At 39.8% G+C, this 21,984-nt stretch overlaps 1 protein-coding gene across 2 annotated transcripts; it reads right to left on the bottom strand.

Moving 5' to 3' along the window:
- Positions 1 to 291: 291 nt before the first annotated feature.
- On the bottom strand, positions 292 to 20,775 carry grm5a (glutamate receptor, metabotropic 5a). 2 transcript variants are annotated; one of them, XM_029448192.1, is made up of 18 exons: positions 20,663 to 20,775; positions 19,596 to 19,907; positions 19,370 to 19,503; positions 17,687 to 17,948; positions 17,066 to 17,180; positions 14,846 to 15,095; positions 10,237 to 10,472; positions 10,003 to 10,124; positions 9,789 to 9,913; positions 9,518 to 9,686; positions 7,887 to 8,013; positions 7,300 to 7,417; positions 5,679 to 5,865; positions 4,894 to 5,052; positions 4,604 to 4,729; positions 4,265 to 4,447; positions 3,958 to 4,124; positions 2,269 to 3,151 (listed from the first exon to the last, which is right to left on the bottom strand). In XM_029448192.1, exons 2-18 carry the CDS (start codon positions 19,821 to 19,823, stop codon positions 2,269 to 2,271), a joined length of 3,591 nt encoding a protein of 1,196 aa, XP_029304052.1. In that variant the 5' UTR covers positions 19,824 to 19,907; positions 20,663 to 20,775. The 2 variants fall into 2 exon arrangements, with proteins under 2 accessions (XP_029304053.1, XP_029304052.1); XM_029448193.1 differs by lacking the exon at positions 20,663 to 20,775 and having other exon boundaries at positions 292 to 3,151; positions 19,596 to 19,823.
- Positions 20,776 to 21,984: the final 1,209 nt, after the last annotated feature.

Here is a 21,984-nt window from a genome sequence, read left to right as displayed (position 1 = left end):
AAGTGTAAAAATAACGCTGCACATGATCCAGTTTCTTGGATTAAAAATAAGTGTGACTCCTTATAACATAACAGTTTATACATTTTTTTTTACGTGTCATTCAAAAGTCACTTTGAGATATTTTCTTCCAGTTACAGTTATGCCTTTGATTTAGATTTTTGAACATTGAGATAAAATATTATACGTATGATTTGGATAAACAAATGTCTATAATGTGAATGAATAATTCCTATGATGTTAATAAGGAGCATTTACAATCAATTACAAACAATAGTAAGAAAATATATTGCATTTTGGATGGAAACCTTTAATGCAGCACAAGTTTAAATGGTAAATTCTGGCTATCTGAATAGCAGATGAAGAGATAAGACCAAGAAAAACGTCTTCTGTAGATTATATGAGTGAATTATTGGCATAAAGCGAAGTATACACCTTAAAGATTGGCACAAACCTGCATGCAAATATGGCAATTGACCATGAGGACTTTTACATACGAAACCCAGTATAAAAACGCTTCACATTTCAAACATACACATTCACATTACATCTGCTGGCCTGTCAATCCATACTATCATTCATCTTCATCCTCAGAGAGGCCAACATGCAGATACAAAAAAAAGAATATTCATTGAATATGTTCAAGCATAAGAAATAACAAATGTCATAAAATATTATAAAAATCCTCCTCATAATGCCTGAAACATTTACAGAAACATGTCATTTACTGCAGGGAGACATTGGCACGTATGGAGGTAAAAAGCCAGAAACAACTGTTTTGCAATAGATGTCTGAAAAATCTGGCAGATTTTCAGCTTCTCTCCTCTTAAAACTGATCTTAAAAACACATCAATACGCACACACTGGTAGTATTATTACTTTGCTACTGTATCTATTCATCTTATTGTTTTCACATGTACAATATCAAAAAGTAATTCATTACAAATATAACTTAAAGAGTGCAACCAAATCTTGACATCATGCAAACTGAGCCAACAGATGACGGCGCTCATTCAGCAGGTCGGAGTTGAAGTCAAAAAGTATTTTGGTTCAGACACATCCTGAGGTGGAAGATCATTTTGGTCCACTTCAAATGACAACTTATCGTACATTCAGCTAAGTCACATCTAGAGAAAATAATTAAAGAAGACATCCAAGTAGTCCATAATCTCTTTGTGGGTTCGACACCTGATGATGTCGCGTCCATTAAGACATTGTCTTACATTCCCTTAAGACGTAAAGAGCTTTCGTTCTCTCAGAATGGGAGGGGTTTTCACTCTCAGTAAATGCATACATTTCAAGAAAAGGGAAGGTCATTGAGAAATCTCCACACAGAAAAAACTTGCTTCCTGATTCACACAATGCAGCATCTGTACACTTTCTCCTCTAGCATCAGGATGCAAAATGCTTGTTTGTGTGTCTTTGACAACAAATTAGAGGGCAGGAAAATGTGTCGCATTTGACCTTTTGATTTCAGAAAAAGTGATTAGAGCTTTTTTTCTTCTGGACTTATGCCTTCATGCTGATACAATCGGCATCCACCTGGGTCTCACAATATTAAAGATGAACAAAAACATCACATGTACAGAAAGTCAACAGCAATACAGTAAGCAATAAAAACAAATCACACTTTCTGTTTTTGTGATTATATGTGATGCAAAATATACAACTGAAATACAGCTATCTTTAGTGTTAAACACCTGCACTTACCTAAACAATTGAGATTCAGTATATGAGCCATTTTGGCATAATAAAAAGAAACACTGAACAGTAATATTTGGTAAATTTTCCCCACTTATAATCGATAACCATTTTATAATGAAATAAAAATGTAATAGGCAATTTTACATTTATTTTCTCAGCTTATCAGTATTTTTCTTTGGAATTTGAAATGTTAGAAACCTGTGTCAGTCACTATAGCATTTAAAAGTTGTGTAAAATGCCCGTATGTGTGCTTCAGTTTGTCAAGTTCTTCACTAACTTGAAGACAAGCGATGCAGCATTAACATTGCTCAGCTTAATTTCAGCATTTAGTATCTCCAGTCTTGCCACTGATATTTTTCTCCCAGTCCTTTCAATGGAGGAATGTGTGGGTGCATTTAATCCAATCTGAAAATTAAAATACATTTTTAAAACTGCTTAAAAATTCTGAGTATCCATGTGTAGAAAGGCATCCAAGAGTCTAATCCAGTCTGAAGAAAGTCTTTGTCTTTTTAAAAAATACTCCAAATAGAAGATAAACAAGGAGAAATAGGTGTAGAGAGAGCAGGTTTAGAGAGAGGAGGAGCTCTGGCTGTAGTGTCTCAGCAGCAGCTGGTCATATTCAGCCTCAGAGGCCGGGGACAGCGAGGGGGGTGAGCTGCCGCTGGAGCTTAGAGACGAGTCTCTAAACGGTGATGGGGGCGTCAGAGCCACCAGCTCCTCCATATCCTTGGCTCGCCTGCTACAAGTCCCAGCCAGGTGCTCATAAATCTTACCTGCTGGTCGATTCTCGCAGAAATTGGAGACTACCGCGACCTCGGCGTATGTGGTGACAGTTGAGGGGGCCTGTTTGCTCCTGGGTGTGAGGTACTGAGGTGGGCAGGGGGCTGCGGCATCTGCAACTGCAGGTAGAACAGGGGTGGACGTGGGACTGGCGGTGACTCCCCCCGGCAGCATCATGGTGTTCAGCTCGCTGATGTTGGCGGTGAAACGGTTAACCACACAACTGATTTGGTCCATGATAGTCGTGCCTTGAGCTTGGCCGCCAATCATCCCTGTGCCGATGTCCCCCACACCTATGACGCTAATGTCCCCTCCATCCACCATACTGGCACCCTGGCAGTTGTCGCCACCTCTTCTTCTGACCCCAGCTGCGTGCTCAGGTACATAGGTGGGTAATGCTTGTCTGACCTCTCCAGTCTCTCCTCCCTGGAAACCTCTTGGTGACTGAGCGGGGGAGCAGGTGAAGGGCTGAGACAGCTGTTGCTCTTCATACTGCTCTTTGACAACAGTGTCCGCAGGTGTATCTCCTCCTTTGGAGAAAGGCTTGATGATGGCTGTCTGGTTCACCTCGACTGCCTCCTTTTTCTTGACATGGAACGACATCCTCTTCCATATGTTTGGTCTGTAGCTGCGCTCATTCTGCGCCCATGTCACCGATTTCCCATTGGAACTGAAAAACACAAAGACATAAGATTTTTACAGCTGTTGAAAAGTGATTATAAATATGACATATCCGCTGTGTAATACTCCATATGTGTACACATGTACTGTATATTCACATCATATCAGGATAAGTCATTTCATGTTCTACTTCTTCTTGTCAGTATTTCTACCATCCCCCGTTCTATCTTTGCCGTCTGTGTGCATCTCTCTTCATTTTCTTTTTATCTTCCCTAGAAAGAGAAATCCTTAAGGCAGTGGGTCTCCTCTGGGAGTACTTAACCCAAATGAGGTAGCCTTTTCTCAGCTCGGGGATCAGTTTCTTCCTGGCATATCCATCCTGTTGTAGTGGATTCAGCTCTGATTTACCAGAAGGCAGTTTATGGAAGGAACAGGGATAATTCTTGGAAATATCTCAGCAGATTTTGCATCTGTATGCATGGATTCATGGAAAGAAATCAGGACAAATTGTTGTTTGATGAATATGCCAAAAAATGACATAATATGTATATATATATTATGCAATATGTAATGGATCATCCAATGTGATGGAGTTTACAATAAGTTACGGTCTTCAAAAGGTTTTTGACTGTCTCACAACGATTTGATATTATAATACCTGAAGTACTTTCCCCTATTTTAAACGCTGGGGACATGCAGCAGAAAACATAATATACGTTTCAAAATGCAGTCTCTATGACATACAATATAAAACATATTTATAGACACTTAACAAGCAACTTTAAGGAAATGTTTCATGCAACTGAGCACAGGGGTTTTAGATATTGAAGAGTATATGTACACTTATATTCATACCTGATGTCCTGCGCAGAGCCACCGCGTCGAAACAAGTTGGCCATGCTGCTAGAGGATTTGCAAGTCTTAGTTACTTTCTTGGCATCACCTACGTGCATGCGCACCACTGTGGATGTTGTGAAAGCACTCCGGACATTTTTCTCAGGTTTGGCGAGCATGATGTACACCTGACCATAAACCAAAAAAAACAGCAAATTAACAATTAGCATAGAAATATAGGCATGCAAAACATTACAACAAAACATACGATTCTTAGAACTGTGTGAGTTTTTCACTGTACGTGAGAATATATGTTTCCATTTCTTACCTTTGGGACAAACATGCAGCAGAGAGCCACTGTGGCACTGAGGCTGACACTAAAGCACATGGTTATGATCTTGTAGTTGGAGCCAAAGTAAATAGGAACAAAGGCCAGCCAGATGATACAGGTGGTGTACATGGTAAAGGCAATATACTTGGCCTCGTTGAAATTAGCCGGAACATTACGAGTCTGTGGGAGAAAAGGAACAATATCATTTTTAAAGCAGTGTAGGCTGAAGTAGAAGAAGAAAATGAGAAAAGTTCTGAGTACAAAAAAAGACAAACATGAACCTGATAGAGAAAATGCAATGAGACGGCGTTATTAACTAGTGGCATGCTGAGGTACCTTGAAGGCGTAGAAGGTGCAGCTCAGGATAAGGAGGCCGTTGTAGCCCAGCGGCGCCACCACCCCCACAGTAGTCAGATTGCAGATCAAGTGCACCTCACTGATACTGGGGTAGTCATAGATCACCTAAGAGAAGAGAATGGGAAAGGTCGCTCTATGTGTATAAAAAAATGGAAATGGACATCCTCCAGATTGTAAATACACACACACACACACACACACACACACACACACACACACACACACACACACACACACACACACACACACACACACACACACACACACACCTGTGGTGGCTCTATGATAAGAAGTGCCACAATGATCCCAAGCTGCAGCAGTATGAGTAGGAAGGCGATGACCAATTGTGCGCAGGCGGACATAAAGCGTGGTTTCTTGGTGCAGATCTTCTTCTTGCTGCCTGCCAGGATCCGTGCTATGCGGTTGGTCTGGATCAAAAATAGATCAAATGGTTATGCATCGAATGTGGATAATACCGCCCGTGCTGATTCATAACAATAATCCCCTTTTCAGTTTCCATATCTTAAAACATCAACCTCAGCCCACACAGATCCTAAACTTCTACCGTACCTCCCTTACAATTGGCCACCATCCAATCTCTGGAGGTAGCTCTTTTACTCCTGCCCTTATCCTTAGATGACCTTCTATTTATGCTAAAAACCTAAAAACAAAAACATTGTACTATGATAGTAGACAAGGAGTATGATCAAATGTTTCAGTTTGCAACATCATCGGCAGCTCTCTCCTCTGCCTCCACCTCCTCTGTACGTGTGCAGTGCGTGTGATGAAAGAAGTGAGCGATCCACACACATTTTGCAGATTTGTTTTGTTGACTTCTTAAACTTCTATTCAAGTGCATCTAGATCCCAACTTCCTGTTTGACATGGAAGCGTGTCAAAAGGTTTTATAGAAAAATCTAATATCAAATTAAGCTGAGAGTGGAACCTTGGGGCTTTAACACAACGTTGAGACAATCTTGTACTATTATAACTGTGTAACTGTGTATTTATTTGTTCCGCTACCTCCTGTCAATCAAACAAAAAAAACAAAGTACCTTGGTGACCAGTGCAGAGTAGCTCATGGCGGGGGACAGGCCGATTCCCAGCCGTTGGAGGTAGCAGTAGATTATGTGGGGCTTGGCGATAAGGCTAAAAGTGCACAGGTAGCCCAGACATATTCCAGCCAGGATTATGTAGCAGAGCTCACGACTGGATGACTTGACCACAGGAGTGTCCCAGAATCTACAGATGGATAAAATCATATGTAGGTTCACAAAATTGGTAAAAAAAAAAAAGACAGTTGGAGCAGTTAAAGTATTGCTTTTCTCACGTTGGAATTCAACACATACAGTTAAGCACATGTGTCACTAGTTTGCAAGTGCAACAAGTCATTTTTGGTTTGCTGTAAAGAAATATACTTTTGAAAGCACATGATTAAAATGTCTATATTTTCACATTTGAATATATTGAATTTGTGTATCTACTGTAAATTAGGCTGATATCGGCACCACACAGGTGTTCGAATCTTAACTCGATATCATATATATATAAATTGATGTCATTAACAACGTGCCCATTTTTAGCAATGCATTTACACAATAAAAATCACTGTATTAAAAATGTTCCCAGTTTATATAATACAGCAATTTAGCTCGTAGGTTGTTTGTGATACCTCAAGCGAGCTAAAACAAAAAACGTTGTCACAAACTTAATGTTGGCTGTACAAAGTGTGATATTCAAAATGACAAATGATATAAATGTTACTATGATTAAGTAACACGTTTTTGAAGTTTAGAAAGATCTCGAGTGAATTTTAGTTTGGATAAATAATCCAACAGTCACACCAACACTGGGTCAATGTGGTGCCACTTTAAACTAATTTAAATGATTTCATATATTTTTGCCATGCCTGGTTTAACATTGAATGTGTAAAGGTAACTGAGATGAATCTCAGAGTGTGTATTTTTGAAAAGCCTGAGATCAAATAGACTGTTTTACCACGGGGAACAAGAGGAAGTTTCTCTGATAAATGTGTATTGGAGAAAAACTGGCTTTAACCGAAAGGGAGTAGACCAGTTGAAGGGCCACAGGGGCGCATTGTTGATCTCATGCTTTCGAAATATGGCTCTGACAGTTTAAAACATTTACAAGAATGGTGTGATGAATGTGATTTCCCTGGCAGTAGGGTCGTTAAGTACGGCACAGATACGGAAACTAGGCATGAATTCCAATGTTATTTTATACTATTTTAATTCTGCTATTTTAATTCAGCTATTTTTATACAATTTTAATGCTGCTATATTATATTATTTTAATTCTGCTATTTTATCTGCTATTTTATTCTATTTTAATTCGGCTATTTTTATAATGGTACTTCAGACTCATTTACATGCTCTTATTCTGTCCTTGTACTAATTGTTTTTGCTGTGAAGCACTTTGGGCTGCAGTTCTTGTATGAAAGGTGCTATACAAATAAAGCTTATTATTATTATTATTATTATTATTAAATCAAATCCGTATCTTGGGTTGTTTTCTACCCATTCGTACTGGGAAAAGTTAACCCGTTCACTGCATTGGTGTATGTTATTGCTATTGACCCAAGTTGGATCAATTTTGCCCCATTAATTTGTTTTACTGTGTACGTACATGAGTAGTAAAGCTAGAGGGCGTAATTACTTGATAAAGACAGAAGTAACAAAGAGTGTAGCCATGAGGCCAAGGCAGGAGAAGACAACTGCAGCGATGGGCTCCGGATCCCCCCAACGCACATACTGCACCGGGATCGGCTCACAACCTGCAGGATGCAGAGAGATCGCGGAGAGAAGAAAAAAAGAGGGATCAGAGAGAGATAGATCAGAGTGATGAGAGAATACACACACTGCTGTTCTCCTCTGAAGGATACACATAAACAATTGCCTTTTGTGTGGTTTTTTTCACACAACAGATGAACAGAAATACCGTGGGAGACAATAAGTGATTACAAAAGGGCAGGACAAGGGTTTCAAACTGTTTTTACAGACTTTGGAGTTAAGAAATCAGGCTTCAGTCCAATCCTTTATTCAGGCAAGGATCTAAAGTATGTTGGTGTATGTCACCAGTACATAAGTATTTGTGTTTCTTAGTTTAGAGTGTTTGATGTGTACGTAAGATGTAAGGAGATATTGGGTGCACCATGAGTGTGTGACCCAGATTTAAGGCTCCTCGTGCCTCTTTGTAAATCTTCTATTTGCAAGTAACAGACACATAAACAAAGAGTGTTTTACCGGTGAGGTCATCTGTGGGCCAGAAGCCGAGGACACAGGCTCGACAAGTGTACTCATCAAACACAAACTCGTTCTCCTTGCAGGGAGTGCAAGTCCAACAGCAGCTCACCTCTCCTTTACGGATCACCTGGAGACACAGACACACACACAGGTCTCAAAGCTCCAATGGCACTTTTCTGTAGCTAATCTTACACTCTGACTGCCCTGTAGGACAGAGAAATGAGGAGTTCTTCTTCAGGGGATCAAAAGAAGGAAAAAAAGAAAGATGTATAGAATGCATTTATCCTCATTATTAAAAAAAAAAAAAAAAGGTTATCTTTGTCTTATCAGCCCTTCAGTTTAAACACTAAGCTGAGGAGAGTGGAAGCGTGGTGGGTCAGGGGTTCATGCTGTGACACGTAGAACGTTCTGGGTTGAAATCTCTGTGTGGAGCTTGCATGTTTGGTTCCCCTGGGTGCTCCAGTTATTTCTCACAGATCCGGCGGATGCTTCATAAATGGATGAAAAGGAATACAGGTGTAGTGAGAAGAAACAAGAAGTGTGAGGTATTTGTTTTTGAAGAAATGCATTTATAATATGATAGGAAATGAGTCCAATCTGTTGGCAAGGTCAGCACAGGTAAGAGAGAGCCGAGAAGCTGGTAGAGCCAAAGCTAAGGAACGGGGGCTGGGGTGTAAGGCCTGGAGGTGTGAACAAGCAGATCTCCTCAAAATATTATGCATGAGACTGGAGATTTGAATTCCCCACAAGCTGTCACATTACTGGGAGTCAAGTGTGTAGGATGGGTTTAATATTAGATACTTTTTGGGATGATTAAGAGGAGGCAGGCTGCAGTGTTTTCCGTGATTTGGAGGAGCTGCAGGGAATTACAGAAGCCCAGATGGGACATGATTAAAGCTTGAACAAAGAGCTTTTCTGAGTCCCTGGTGGGATACTTGAGGATCTGATTGGACCAATTGCGCAGATTGCAAACCGGTGGGCCCAAATCACGGCTGATGTGTGGGTCTTGTTTGACAGTTTTCTTCAGTAAAGATTTGACACGTTCTCTGTTCTATAGTGAAACATGAATGTATGAAAACATGTCTGTTGGTTTGGAGATCATCATAATGGAATAAGCTTGGCAACGAATATTGGCTGAAACTGAATTTCCATGGTGTAATGTAGACTATGAATCTAAATGATTAATAGCCTGAAGGACTCGATAGCCAAATAAAAGAGTGGATAGTTAAGTCAATTCTTGTCAAGTCAATTTTATTTATATAGCGCAATATGACAAATCAACTAATTTGCCTCTGGGAGCTTTACAATCTGTGGAGCATACAGCACCCTCTGTCATTGGACCCTCACAGCAGATACGGAAAAACTCCCCCCAAAAATCCCTTTAACAAGGAAATAATGGAAGAAACCTCAGAAAAAGCAATTTACGAGGAATCCCTGTTCCAGGAGTACAGGTGTGCAATAAATAACCAACATAATGCAATTAGAACATAGACCATCCATATGACAACTATAATAATGTGATCAAAAGTTACCACATTTATTTTACTTGATAAAAATGTATTGAAATATAGCTTAACAATTTTAAAACACATCTTTCTTGACAATGTAAAACTATGTGCTGGAGTGTATACCTTGATCTGTGCCTTCTGGCAGGGCTCAGAGCAGACTGACTGGATTATTTCACTGTTGTTACTCCAGATTTCCTCATCGTTCATCTTCAGGCCACCCTGATCCCAGCTTCCCACATGGATGTAAGCGTACTCATCCTCTCCTGTCTCCTTGAAATTCATGATTTCATACCTGAGGCACATATACGGTGTGCATGAAACAGCATATGCATACATTTAACGTTTCCTTCATACTTCTACATTTTCCTCCTTCCTCCCCCATCGGTATCCCTACCTGCCAGGTGAGTCTCCACTCTGGTCAAAGTAGATGGTCTCCCCAGACACACCTGTAAAGTTGGTTCTCATCAGGAAATCCAGCAGCTTGCGGCCATCAATGGGCCGCATGGTCTCACACAAACCCTGGCACCAGGGCAGGAGACAATATTGTCAATACCATTGTGCTTATTAATGTGAAAGCATACAGATGTGCACACAGTTCATTATCGTACCTTATATCCTGGACAGAGGGATTGCTGCATGGCGTGCAGGCCGTAAGCCATGGAATAGATGGCATTTATGACAAAGCCCATCTTGGTGTCTTGGGCATACTGATGGCGCAGAGATTCTCTCCCTGTGGAGGACAGAGACCTGCTCATAAGGAAAAACCCAATCACTGTAATCTAAACAGATGGGGAAACTTTTAGGATGTGGATACGCAATGTGGAACATTATGTTGTACTAACAGGTGCAGGTGCGGTTGTACGTGACGCTCTCCTGCGGATGCCCCCTCAACCTGCACTGGAAGCGATGCTGCCAGAACTCGGGGAACCAGGGGTTCCTCAGGTTGGCGTCAGGCTTCAGGTTCAGGTAATAATCGTCGAACCAGGTAACGTACGCCGACTTTAGCTTTATAGTGATACCCCCAGCTGCCTCCCTCTGGTAGCCATCAGTCACATCCGACCTGTCTGCCCAGCCATCACTGGGCAGGAGGAGGAGAGAGAGACAGACACATACAGCACATTGTTACACTAAGGATTAGTCCTAAAAATACTTATTCTACATGTTTCCTTCTTTTATGTTTTATTGCGTAATTTGTTTGTTATTCCCATCTATTTCTTTTTATTTTTCTCTAAAGCTAATGATTTTTTAAAATGCAAATGTGTAGTGCAGGCAAACAGGTAAAGAATTGAGGTTATTGTGGACATTCACACATTTTTCAAGAATAACTTTCTTATTCCTAGAAGGAAACGGTTCATTTATATATACAACACATTTTGTACCATTTTCAGCATCTTGGTAATCGTTGCTCAATATTGCAACCCACACAAAGATTTGACAGCATTGTCGCCTCAGCAAGACTTCGTATTGTCTGTTATCAGTAAGGAACAGCTAAACCTGACACAATGTAAGACAAACAAATGATTAAAAGACAGGACATATATTGTTCATTACAAGGGAGCCAATCTATCCTCATATTTATTACTAAAGAACATTGAAGCTTTCCGATTATGTGGTTGCTAAAAAATACCTCCCACCCCCTAACCCACACTCTGCTTATTTACTGGGGTTCTATACTTAGCCTTGAATCTGGTTCATAATTACACCCAATGAAACTGGTTCCACCAACAGAAGAATAACAGGGGGGGGGGGGGGGCTGACATCTTGAAATAGCTCAGCTCGGCATTCCAGGAAGCATATGTTACCGTAACAACCAAAATCTGTTCATATGTAAAAAATACTTTGAGGCAACATATTTCAAAATGTAAGTTTTCAACTAAAACAGGATTAGCGTATGTAGTTAATGAGGGCTTTATAAAGAGGAATAACACCAAGTCCACGATAGCAGGGGCTTTTTAAAGCGGCATGATGTAGAAAGCTGTAGTTAATGCTTATGACTATATGTTGTACCAGTGTTGCACAGATTGAAAGAGACAAGTGGTGCCTCGCAAAATTAACCTAATGACTACTCTGCAGAGAGTTACAGTAAAATAAAACATTTCTCGTGATGACTCAGATGTACCAACACAAGACTCTGGGTGATACAAATACAAAAGTACTTGCTCACATATCCAAGTTGAAGAATGGTGAAGTGATATTCTTTAATTATGTTCATGTGCAAATATACTTGAAATAAACCTCCAGGGATCAAAGGTTGATGGTGCTTGGAGGACTTTGGCTAGCTCTGATAGAGACGCTTCTTTTTAACAAGCCGTTATGTGTTGGATGCTTTGTTTTGTATGTAGTACTTCCTTGGTCACATAGTTTCGTATGCAAAGTTTATGTCTGACTGTTGATTAATACGATCTCTATGGGCTCATTATCTGTGAAATCTTTTGAGACACACTTGTGATGAAGAGCATGCTGATTTACTTTAATAACTTTAGGAGCAAATATCTCTATAGCCCTGCATTGCAGAAACATATTGTTCCTATGAACTAATCTGCTAATGTTATTTTTCAGAGCATACATTGATTTTTACGTGGAAATGTTACGTAAAGGATTACGTTCATTTAATTCTACCGATAGGCAGTGTGGTACAACACCTTCCGACTATTACAAAAGATACCTGATGGTCAATGAAGTTCAAACACCATACAATCCCATTCAGACTGCAGCATCGGCAGACTGATCAGATATGCTATGTATTCAATAAGCTAACTCATCAGTGTACTGTTTGAAAATGATTCTACACCACCTATTATTATCCCTCCCTCTGGACACTTGTCTACGATCAACAAAGACAAAAGGCTGCTCACACATGTGTATACATGTAAACACGCACACCTCACTGACAAACAGTAATTCACTCTTCTCTATCTATTCTTACTGACAAAAAATTCAGAGGAAGTCATTTACGAAAACTTTGATAACCAAGCTGGAGTTACACAACAGTAGTGTGGGCGTATTTCTATGTGATGCCTGGTTCTCTGGGTGAGGTAGGAGATCATTTCATAACACATCCTTAGAGAAGCGAGCACAGAAATGGTATACTGGCATAAAAAAGACAGGAATGGAAATGAAAAGCATGGATGGCTTTGACTCTGGATAGTTTGAATCACTCTTGAACGAGAGCTCTAAAACCCACACATCGACCTGGGAGGGCAATATGCTCTATGCAGCACGTTGCTACACCACCTACAAGCTTGAAGACACACACAAGTGTGTACTCTGACACACACACACACACACACACACACACACACACACACACACACACACACACACACACACATACACACACACACACAGATCTTTACTGGGTGGACACTTTACTTTAATGTAGTGGTACGAACTTGAGGCTGGAAAGGTATCCATTCCTAAAATTAAACAGCTGTCTGAAGGTAACGGAGGAAAAACACACAACCTAAACAAGCTTTGTTGCTCTGTATTGGGCTTAGTACGGCGTTCCACCGAGCACAAATGGCAGTATGTACGGGTGTAAAGCCAGTAGGGGATCAGGTTGCTTTGCTAGCACTAGCAATTCCAAGTGGTTGGGTAGAGCACTTGTGATTTGAACTACCTGCCAACAACGGCAATGCTAACATGCTGACGCCTAGCAGTAATGTTTACCATGCTCACTATCTTAATTTAGCATGTCCATGTACAAACAAATCTTTAACGACAAATATATAAACTGAACTGGCTATATTGACTCGTCATTGTTTACACCTCTCACATAAATCAAAAATACTTAGTTTGACAAATACATTGTTTTACCTTGTGACAGTACTCGATGAAAAGTAAAAGGGAACCCCGAAGGTATTACAATAATCGTGTGGGGGACATAAATGTGTGTACCAAATGTAATGGCAATCTATACAATATCTCAAAACAACAGGTGTCACCTAATGGTGGCACCAGAGAAAACGTATAATCCATCCATTACTTGGCTACAAACAAAGAAGTACTGATGTGTTGCCCCTCATACTGAGGACTAAGCCTCTTAGAGCATCTTAACTCTATAATGTCCTCGTGATATATGCAATAATTCTCATTTCTCCATTGGTTTCTATACAAACAATCTGAAGGCAGACAGTGGCTTGGATACATTAGTTTGAAATCGGCTTAGGAAGTGTTGGCAACAAAACAACCTAAAAAAGAAAATCATTAGCTGCTCCTTCAGTCGCTCTCTTTCTATTAATGGAACCGAATGCGTTGCACACATACAAAAACCTGGTGACAAATCTTCCAGGCTGACATGAAAAGGATGGTTTGTTCCGGATAACTAATTAGAATACTAAGAAAGGTTGACGGAGACAACAAAGTGAGCTCAGAAGCATGACGTTGAAGGACAGAAGCATTAATAATGCACACACTTTATAGTGCCTGCTCATGTATGATCGCACCAAAAGAGACATACATTTGCCACCTTAACCTGGATTATAGAGCATAGCGTTTTGCAATGTAGTTCAAGGTTATTTTATGTTTCCTGCTGTCAGATTTGAGCGACAGCCTACATGTGGCTCCTAATGAGGAAAGGCATTTGTAGAACACGAGGGACGAGAGCGAGCCAGAGAGCTAAACCTTAAAATAAAACATGTTATTCTCGGAGAGAGTTAAACCTCCTGCTAAATCAACCCCCTTTTTCCCCCTCATGTTTTTAATTGCACACTATCCCTTCTTCACCTTTTAACATTTTCTCTGCATGAATCAACCTATGGATGAGCCAGTACATAGCAACATTTGAAGTGATAATATTTCTCTTAAAGAAAAATATCTAAATATATTTGTTGTGGTCTTCAACAATTAAGTATGGATTAGCATGCTACATATTTAGTCATATTGAAAAACCATCAGTGCCTTATCCATTCGTTCCTCTTTTAATACAATTACAACTTTATAATATTGATTTATGATTAATTTACTGTATTTCTCTATATGGATCCTGAGATTTAAGTAGTGTTCAAGCACATTTTTGCACGTTAAATATGCTTTCCCATTTTAGTACTTTTGTTCTAGCTGAAGGGTGGTCACAAGCAACACCCTGATGCGCCATTAAAACAACTGCACGAATGAATCTGATTTGGAGTGGTTGACACTGTACACTGTAATGTAGTTACAAAATAAATTCATGAAAAATACCTTGACTTTTCTTAGACCACCATGAAGTTGATAGATGCGATGAAGATGATAATAAAGATGATGATGAGGAGACAAAGATGGGCCCCAATGACCACAAACACATCCTGTTTGACGATGCTGGACATCTGAAGAGTCTGGATTGGAAATTAACACGAAAAAAACCTGAAGCACAAATATTTCATTACAATTTTTAGTCGCTAATAAAAGCAAAACAAAAAAAGCCCCACAGGTAAGAAATCAAATTCTACAGAAGTAAAATCCCCCACTCACCTTCCAACCAGCAGAAACTCTCCCACAAGGCGCTGTCGTCTCATGGCCATCAGTATGCCTCGGACCGTCATGCCCTCGCAGAAGCAGGCCACAACTCTGGCTTTGGGCAGGTGGGCTCGTAGCTTCTGCAATAGCTTATCAAAGCCCTGTTCCCCTGCGTTGCTGTATATCTTATCAGAGTGGGCGATGCAGATCCCCTCCTTTGCTGCCATGTCTTTAAATGCTTCCATACCGCTCTCACCATAATTACCTAAGGAGTGGAATAAATGAATGAAACAGTGTCCATGCACATACTTCTTTCACATTGTTTTTTGTTTGTATGCCCCCCCCCCCCCCACACTTTCACTCTGATGAAGTGCTTGTGTATGATCTCGTCATACACACACAGGCACACGCACACACATGGTGTGCACAATGAAATAGACTGATGTCATGCCAGCACAACACTGAAATTGTCCCCATTATGGCAACTGTCAGGGGTTACATTTCCCTGTTTTTTTTGCTGGAAATGAGGTCACCTACTTTCTGTTTCTTAGCAAATATACTCTCACTGTGGGCATGACACCGTTTGAGGCATCCTTTTCAGTACTATGTGTGAGTTTTACTCCCATATGTGGCATGCCTCCTTGAGTGGTAACATCTGTTTTTTTTAAACAGTTTCACAACTCTCTGTTAATGTGGCTGATTGTGCTGCCATTACAGTTTTGCATTTTTTCTTTTTTGATATTTCTTTCCTACCTTTCGAACCCTCAAAGAGGACTTTTCAACCTTCTATGTCGCCAACATTGTAAATAAGAACTAGTATGTTGTCCCATGCAGAAAATATAATGTAAAGTAAGCTGAGCAGTACAGTGTTTGATAATCACAACCATATCCTCTGGGGGCTACAGTAAATATATAATATTTGCAGTGCTTTATTTAGGATTTCTGAACATTTTAAAGCAATGTTTTGTGTGCTTTGTAGGTGGGAATGTGGGAAAGCTGATTAACTGGGTCATAAACCTTGTTAATAGTTCATATTTATTCAATAAACATATGGCCTTGAGCCACTAAGAGGTTAAAAAAGAGGCAGATTGAAGGTACAGTATGGAATATTTTGATATCTTTGGTATTTTGTATTGAGAATGATGCCAATACAATGTATTTTGTTTCTGAATAGGTGGGATTAGTGATTCAGGGGCTGGACTTTTTGAAGCTGTGATAACCCTGTGTGTTGAGATTGCCTAGATATCTACCTCAGTGTGTGGGGGTTGCTTCGGATTCAGCCTTATATCTGCACTATAGATTCACATATGGCAACACAAAAATGAAAATATACTTTTGTATTGTAGCCATCCCTCACACTGTCTATAAAGGACAAAATAAGATGCTACTTTACCCCTATTTGTATAATGTTTTTTTGTGGGAAAAGATGGTAATTGTTTCCTAAAATTAGATTTTAGTCTCTTAAAGCACCTATACTTTTCACTGTATCAAAGAGTTGCATATGGCAGCAAAAAATAAAATAAAAAATTCAAATCTGATAATGAGCAACGACTGTGAGAATTGGATCAGTGGAGCATAACAGAAATAAGTGGACAGAGTAGCATGACACCCAGAGAGTTCAAAGCCCATGGCAGATGTTCCCTGGGAAGCTTTGCCAACGATGAACAGGATTACAGACAATATATAATCAGAGCTAACTTCATATGAATTTCATTATAATGCAATATATATAATGACCTCCATTCTGTAACAACTAACATTTAGTATTTACAGGAGATTAACCTAATGCATGGTATGTGTGTATGTTTGTGTATGTATGTATATCTGTGCCTCGTGTGCTTGCTGCAGGAGGCTCTTCACACTCAAAATGATATAGGAGATTCGGCTGAGCGTCTTCTACTGTATGTTAATGGTAGGTCAGAATGGCCGTGAGTAAGAGTATAATGCTTCTCCTCTAAGAACTGAAACTAAGAACTGAGTCATGCACTGCCCACAATAATGCAAATACATGTAGTTCATTTCTGATCCAATGTAAAAAATAAAGAAGAGAGAATATTACAAGCTTCACATTGTATAGACTAAAAACGATTGTGAAGATGCAACTGATGAACTGACTCAGTGTAAGTGTCACAAATGTTGTTTAACCCATGTGTAAATAATGTTGAGAGAACGATATGAAAGGAGAGTGATGAAATATAACAATGACAAATGTGAAGCGGTAATGTACAGTCTTACCCTCTGTGTGTATTGCGGACACGTAGCTCCAGTTGTATTTCTTGACAATGTCCACCATGGCTTTGGCCTGTTGCATATCTGATGGCACCACTCTCATGAAATATTTAAACAGGCTCTGTTGGAAGGAGTTTGCACGTTCAAAAGTCTGGCAGTATACTTGACAACATGTCTACCAGTTACACATGCATCCATAATAAGCCCTATTATAAACCCCATTACATTTAAACTCAATAATAAAAAAAGGGATAATACCAATGTTTTAACATAAAGCATAAAAATCTGGTCAATGCATGCAGTTTAATTATTTATCATATTCTACCTGGCCTCCAAGCCCCAGCTTTCCACAAGTTTTATTATATAATCATCCTTGAGATAGATAATGAAATGTTTGCTTTTGCTGTTGTCATGGCTGCATTATCGTCAGAGGATGATATAGTTGCAAGTCAGGTTCCTTAAAGTTTATACTGGAATACAATAAAGTTTAAGTAAAAAGCAGAAAGTAAAGGCCCTTTTTCTGATCAAACACACAACCAGTAAATGAAAAAACAACATTTGGTGAAGATATTTTTGCTACCTTATTACTCAATATGAAGGTTTGAAGTTTTGGTTCATTGGTCTCACCTTGTCACTGAGATCCATGCTGGTGGCTGAGTAAGCGATCTGTGGGATATTGAAGAGCTGGAGGAGATTTTGCACCTGGATTGCCACAGAGCTGGATCCTGGTCCAATCATTCCCACGATGGGCTTCTTTGCCTGCAGCAACATGCTCCCTGCCTCGGCAGTACACCTTCCCTGGCTCTCCTCCTCTTCGTTGGACACTAGTGTGTCCCGAATGAACTCAATACTCTGCTCCAGCGCCACCGCAGAGTGCCAGCATGAGTCCCTGATGTAGAAAGATTGAGTTCACAATGTTGTTTAGGCAAGCGGGATGGGAAAAAGAGGATCGCATGGAGAAGCCAGTTGGATGCTTTTTAAGAACATAGTCTGTGCCTCATACCTTTAAAAAAAAAAAACACACTTGACTAACACAATCTTTCAGAGCAGTGAGAATTCTGTAATCCAGAGTTCAGCCAAAGCTAATATGAGCCTTCAGCAGTCTGAGTCAGTCGCATCAATCTTCCAAAATCTTGTTAGTACAAATTTGCTTTTTCTTGTTCCCCTGTTGTGCTTACTTGCCTAGCTGCAACAGAGGTACTTTCTGGTAGTCACACGTATGTTGCTGGTGGCACAACATCAGCCTCATATTGGCTTCAGCTGAAGTTCAGAATGCTTTTTTTGCTTTGGATTGTGTCCCTCGTTTCACTGCAGAGACCAACTCCTTCAACATGCATATGGCATGTGAGTGCTGTAGTAGCTTCAACTTCAAAAAATAAATCCAAACCCATCCAGCCTCCCTTTGTTGGTAGGTCAGATTGCCCTGTTGGTGTGACCTGTGTGTCATGAAATTTCTATTTCTGATTAATATAAGTGCATTCCTGCCTCTGTCTGGTTTCCGTCATTGCCTACTGTTACCTTTCAATGTTCTCTAATGATTGTATTCCTCCGGCAACTATCCCCCTGTCTGTAGCCAGCCCTCTTCACTTACATACAGTCTCCCTGGAGGTTTGCCTGCAGCCCTTAGACAATATATAATGTTGAACACAAATAGAGAAATATTAACTTATGTGCAATTGTGCTTTGCTTACTTTATTATTATTGAATTATTGAAAAACAAAACAAAAAATACAGATGTTTCAGCAATTACAACTGGGTTCTATTTTTGCTGTTTTTTCTTTTACTTTTTAGAGAGCAGTAAACCTCTTCACCGTCCTTGAATGATTGGAAATGTAATTAAAGTATACTGCAATTAATATAACAGACCTTGCCTGAGTGTATTGTTCTTAACAATAAATGTCATAAAAAGCTAAATCCAAACAATGTTATCCTGTAACTAGTTAAGGTGATTCCTAAAATCTCTGTTAAATTCAGGCAGTTGTTCTGGTTGTTTGTGAGTCTGGTAGCTGATTCGATCAATGCCTGTGTGAAGTATTTAAAATGTTACAGTTGTGTGCCAAACCTTTTCCCAATTTGAGTCTATTATATATTGTATGTTTAAATTGTCAACATCAAGAAGATTGCTATCGTACACATGCTATTCTGTGTAAGATATATTATGTTGTCTTTCTGATCTCTCTCTCAGACAAAAACACTTATTTTGAATCAAAATGCTTCACTGTATCAACACATGGCCCACTCACAATTTACCAGTAAAGGTCACTTACAATAACAACAACAACATCAGAAGTTTTGTGAATGGTTTCTGACCTGATCTCGCAGCCCAGAGTGATATTCGGGAGGATAGTGGGATCTGCGTTGATTCGATCCAGAGTGTGCATCATGGCCTCCACTCTCTGGATCCCATACTGCTCACGCACCGCACCACACTTTCGCTCATGGACCTGAGCGAAAAACGAGTGAGTTTACCGACATTGATCAATATACACATGTGGAAAGAAATTAGCACATACACATAAACACACACAGCATGTACCTTGTCTGCAGGAGGTTGGTGGTGGACCGAGAACAGAGCTCCAATAATGATGTCACCAGGGATATGTGTCAATATCCTTCTCTCAGTGTTCTGGGCGTTGACCCCAACCCGGTCTTTCAGGCCCAGCCAACTCAGATCAGCTCCCAGTAATGCAGTCACTGCCAACAGCCTCAGATATAACCCTAATCTATTTCCCATCCCTGTGTTCCTCCTTACTCCTCCTGCCATCCTCTGTCCTCTTACAGCTGACGTTCTGACGAAGGTGCTGTCGCTTGCATGGTGCTCGAAGTGCTTGGGGTAAGGGTTAGATTCCTAAAGAAAGGGATATGGATAAGACATAAAGGAGCTCAGAATGTAAGCTAATGTCATCCTACCAACATATTTAACTTACAAGGACTACATACTGGGGTCCCTGGGGATTCCCAAGAATGAAAACAAAAACTATAAGAAACCACCATTATAGCGAAATGTAAAGTTATTTCTTCTCAAATTATTAGTTATGTAATTGATCTGAAAAAAACATAACTGAATATTATTATTTTAGGAAAGTTACAGTTAATTTAGTAATATTGTGTAAACGAAAATAATCCTCCCCAGGGTCCCCAATACATTGGCATTTAAAATGATTATTTAAAAAGCACTAATTAAAACAGAAACAGAAAATAATTATATTAAGTCATTAGTAACACATTGATTGACAAAGTCATGAACAATTGGAATGATAGACCAAAGCACATGTGAGATATGACAGAAAGTATACCTTGGTAGCATAGGGGTTAACACACAATCTGCTAAGACGTTTTAGTATAATGTACATGTACATATACATGTATCTTAGGTACCGTGAACATGTGGAACAACGGTAGGTTTGGCTATTTATTCACAAATCCCAGTTTATTTAAAACTTTCTCCTTTTACTGCCATCCTTAACAATGACTGGTGTCTAGGCTGGAGATACAGTGATGAATAATAAACCTACGCAAAACTAAAATATCTCTTCTGTGTCTAAGAATCAATTAATTATTGTGCGCACCGCTTACCCAAACTAACAGCGAACTTCAGCCTACCTGTTTTCTGCCAGCAGCCTTGTAGATGCCATTCCTTTTGAGACCGTTTCCATCACAGAAGAGCAATAAGAAAATCGCTGCAGGTCTCTGCTCAAGCTCAGTCTGGCGCCTGGTTACAGGGAAACTGCAAATAGCAGCAGATAATATAGCCCGTTATTGGAACATGTTTGACTTACTGACGCACACGGCGGCCCCCCCCCCCCTCCTTGTCCACCTCCTTCTCCTCCTCCTCCAAAACAGTGGAGAGCATGGAGCATCAACAGTGACTAAATGAGCAGAACTGTGGAAAGCTAAGGGAGGCGAGCCACATAGATGCATGTTTAACGTGAACAAAAAAAGAAGTGCACAAATATAGAAGAGAAAATAATATTAACGGTAAGAATTCACATCCTTAATGAATAATAGTTAAAGCACCAACAGTGGTGTTTATTATGGAGCACGGTGATCTGTAGGCGATTGGCTAACAATCAATTGGTAATGCGCGTTTCTCTCTATTGCACTTAAAGTTCATGCTGACCCCAATCGCTCGTCGCTTTTATATGACTGTGGTAACCGACTCGAAATGATCAATTAATTATTAATTAGACAATGAAACGAGTGCATTCTGTCACTTTATAAAGATAAAAACAGTGACCATATAATGCCATGTTTTTTTCTTTGGTATGGATGGTTTTATGCCTGACCTTCCTGTGCTCGGGGTCAGTTTGACTCTATTCAGTTTGAGATTGAAGGAAAAAAAAGATCTATTCTCCATTATGCTTCATGGCTTTTACATGAATGTGTCATTAAGTGCTCAAATAGACATGGTTGGGGTTCTTCTGATCTGGATGGGGAATGATAGTGTCATGACTGTTTCCCTGTCTTGCCTCAGGTCAGAAAGATTCCAAAAAATGATGAAAGCTCTGTCTTGTGCTAATAAAGCGCTTCAAACTTCAAACATCAAAAACATTCAGCGTTAACCAGAAGCTCTTTGTTCCAAGTTTGAAAGAATAGCGATCTGATAAAGACGTAAATTATGAATAGGCGAGACACAAAGTAGTCTCTCAAACTATTATGTAATTAAATTATAGCATGTCTGTATTCCCAAAGTAGGAAAGAAACAGAATTTGAATATAACAAAAAACAATCCGCTTGGAGCTTCAGCATGGTGACAACAGTGTGTGAATTATGCAGTATTTTTGATTTGATACCACTAACTATTGAGTTTAGTATGTGTATGACCAGGTTAGGAAATGCAGAAAGTGGTTAATTTCAGACAATTGTGCTTTAATTTAAGAGGCCACACCCCTATAAGAACAAGAGCAAACAACTTGATCTGTGCA

Source organism: Cottoperca gobio, chromosome 14 (genome assembly GCF_900634415.1).
Source record: "Cottoperca gobio chromosome 14, fCotGob3.1, whole genome shotgun sequence".
Taxonomy (NCBI): Eukaryota; Metazoa; Chordata; class Actinopteri; order Perciformes; family Bovichtidae; genus Cottoperca; species Cottoperca gobio.
Note: the sequence above shows the minus strand (reverse complement) of the source record. Positions and strands in the feature narration are given on the sequence as shown.

Bases quoted from the DNA above. Each gene is read 5' to 3' on its own strand.
- grm5a (XM_029448192.1), bottom strand. From the start codon at position 19,823: ATGGCAGGAGGAGTAAGGAGGAACACAGGGATGGGAAATAGATTAGGG. The intron at 5,866-7,299 runs GTAATTACGCCC...ATCCATCTGTAG, and splicing joins GTTACTTCTGTCTTTATCAA to ATTCTGGGACACTCCTGTGG. The intron at 5,053-5,678 runs GTACTTTGTTTT...TTTTTGATCCAG, and splicing joins ACTCTGCACTGGTCACCAAG to ACCAACCGCATAGCACGGAT.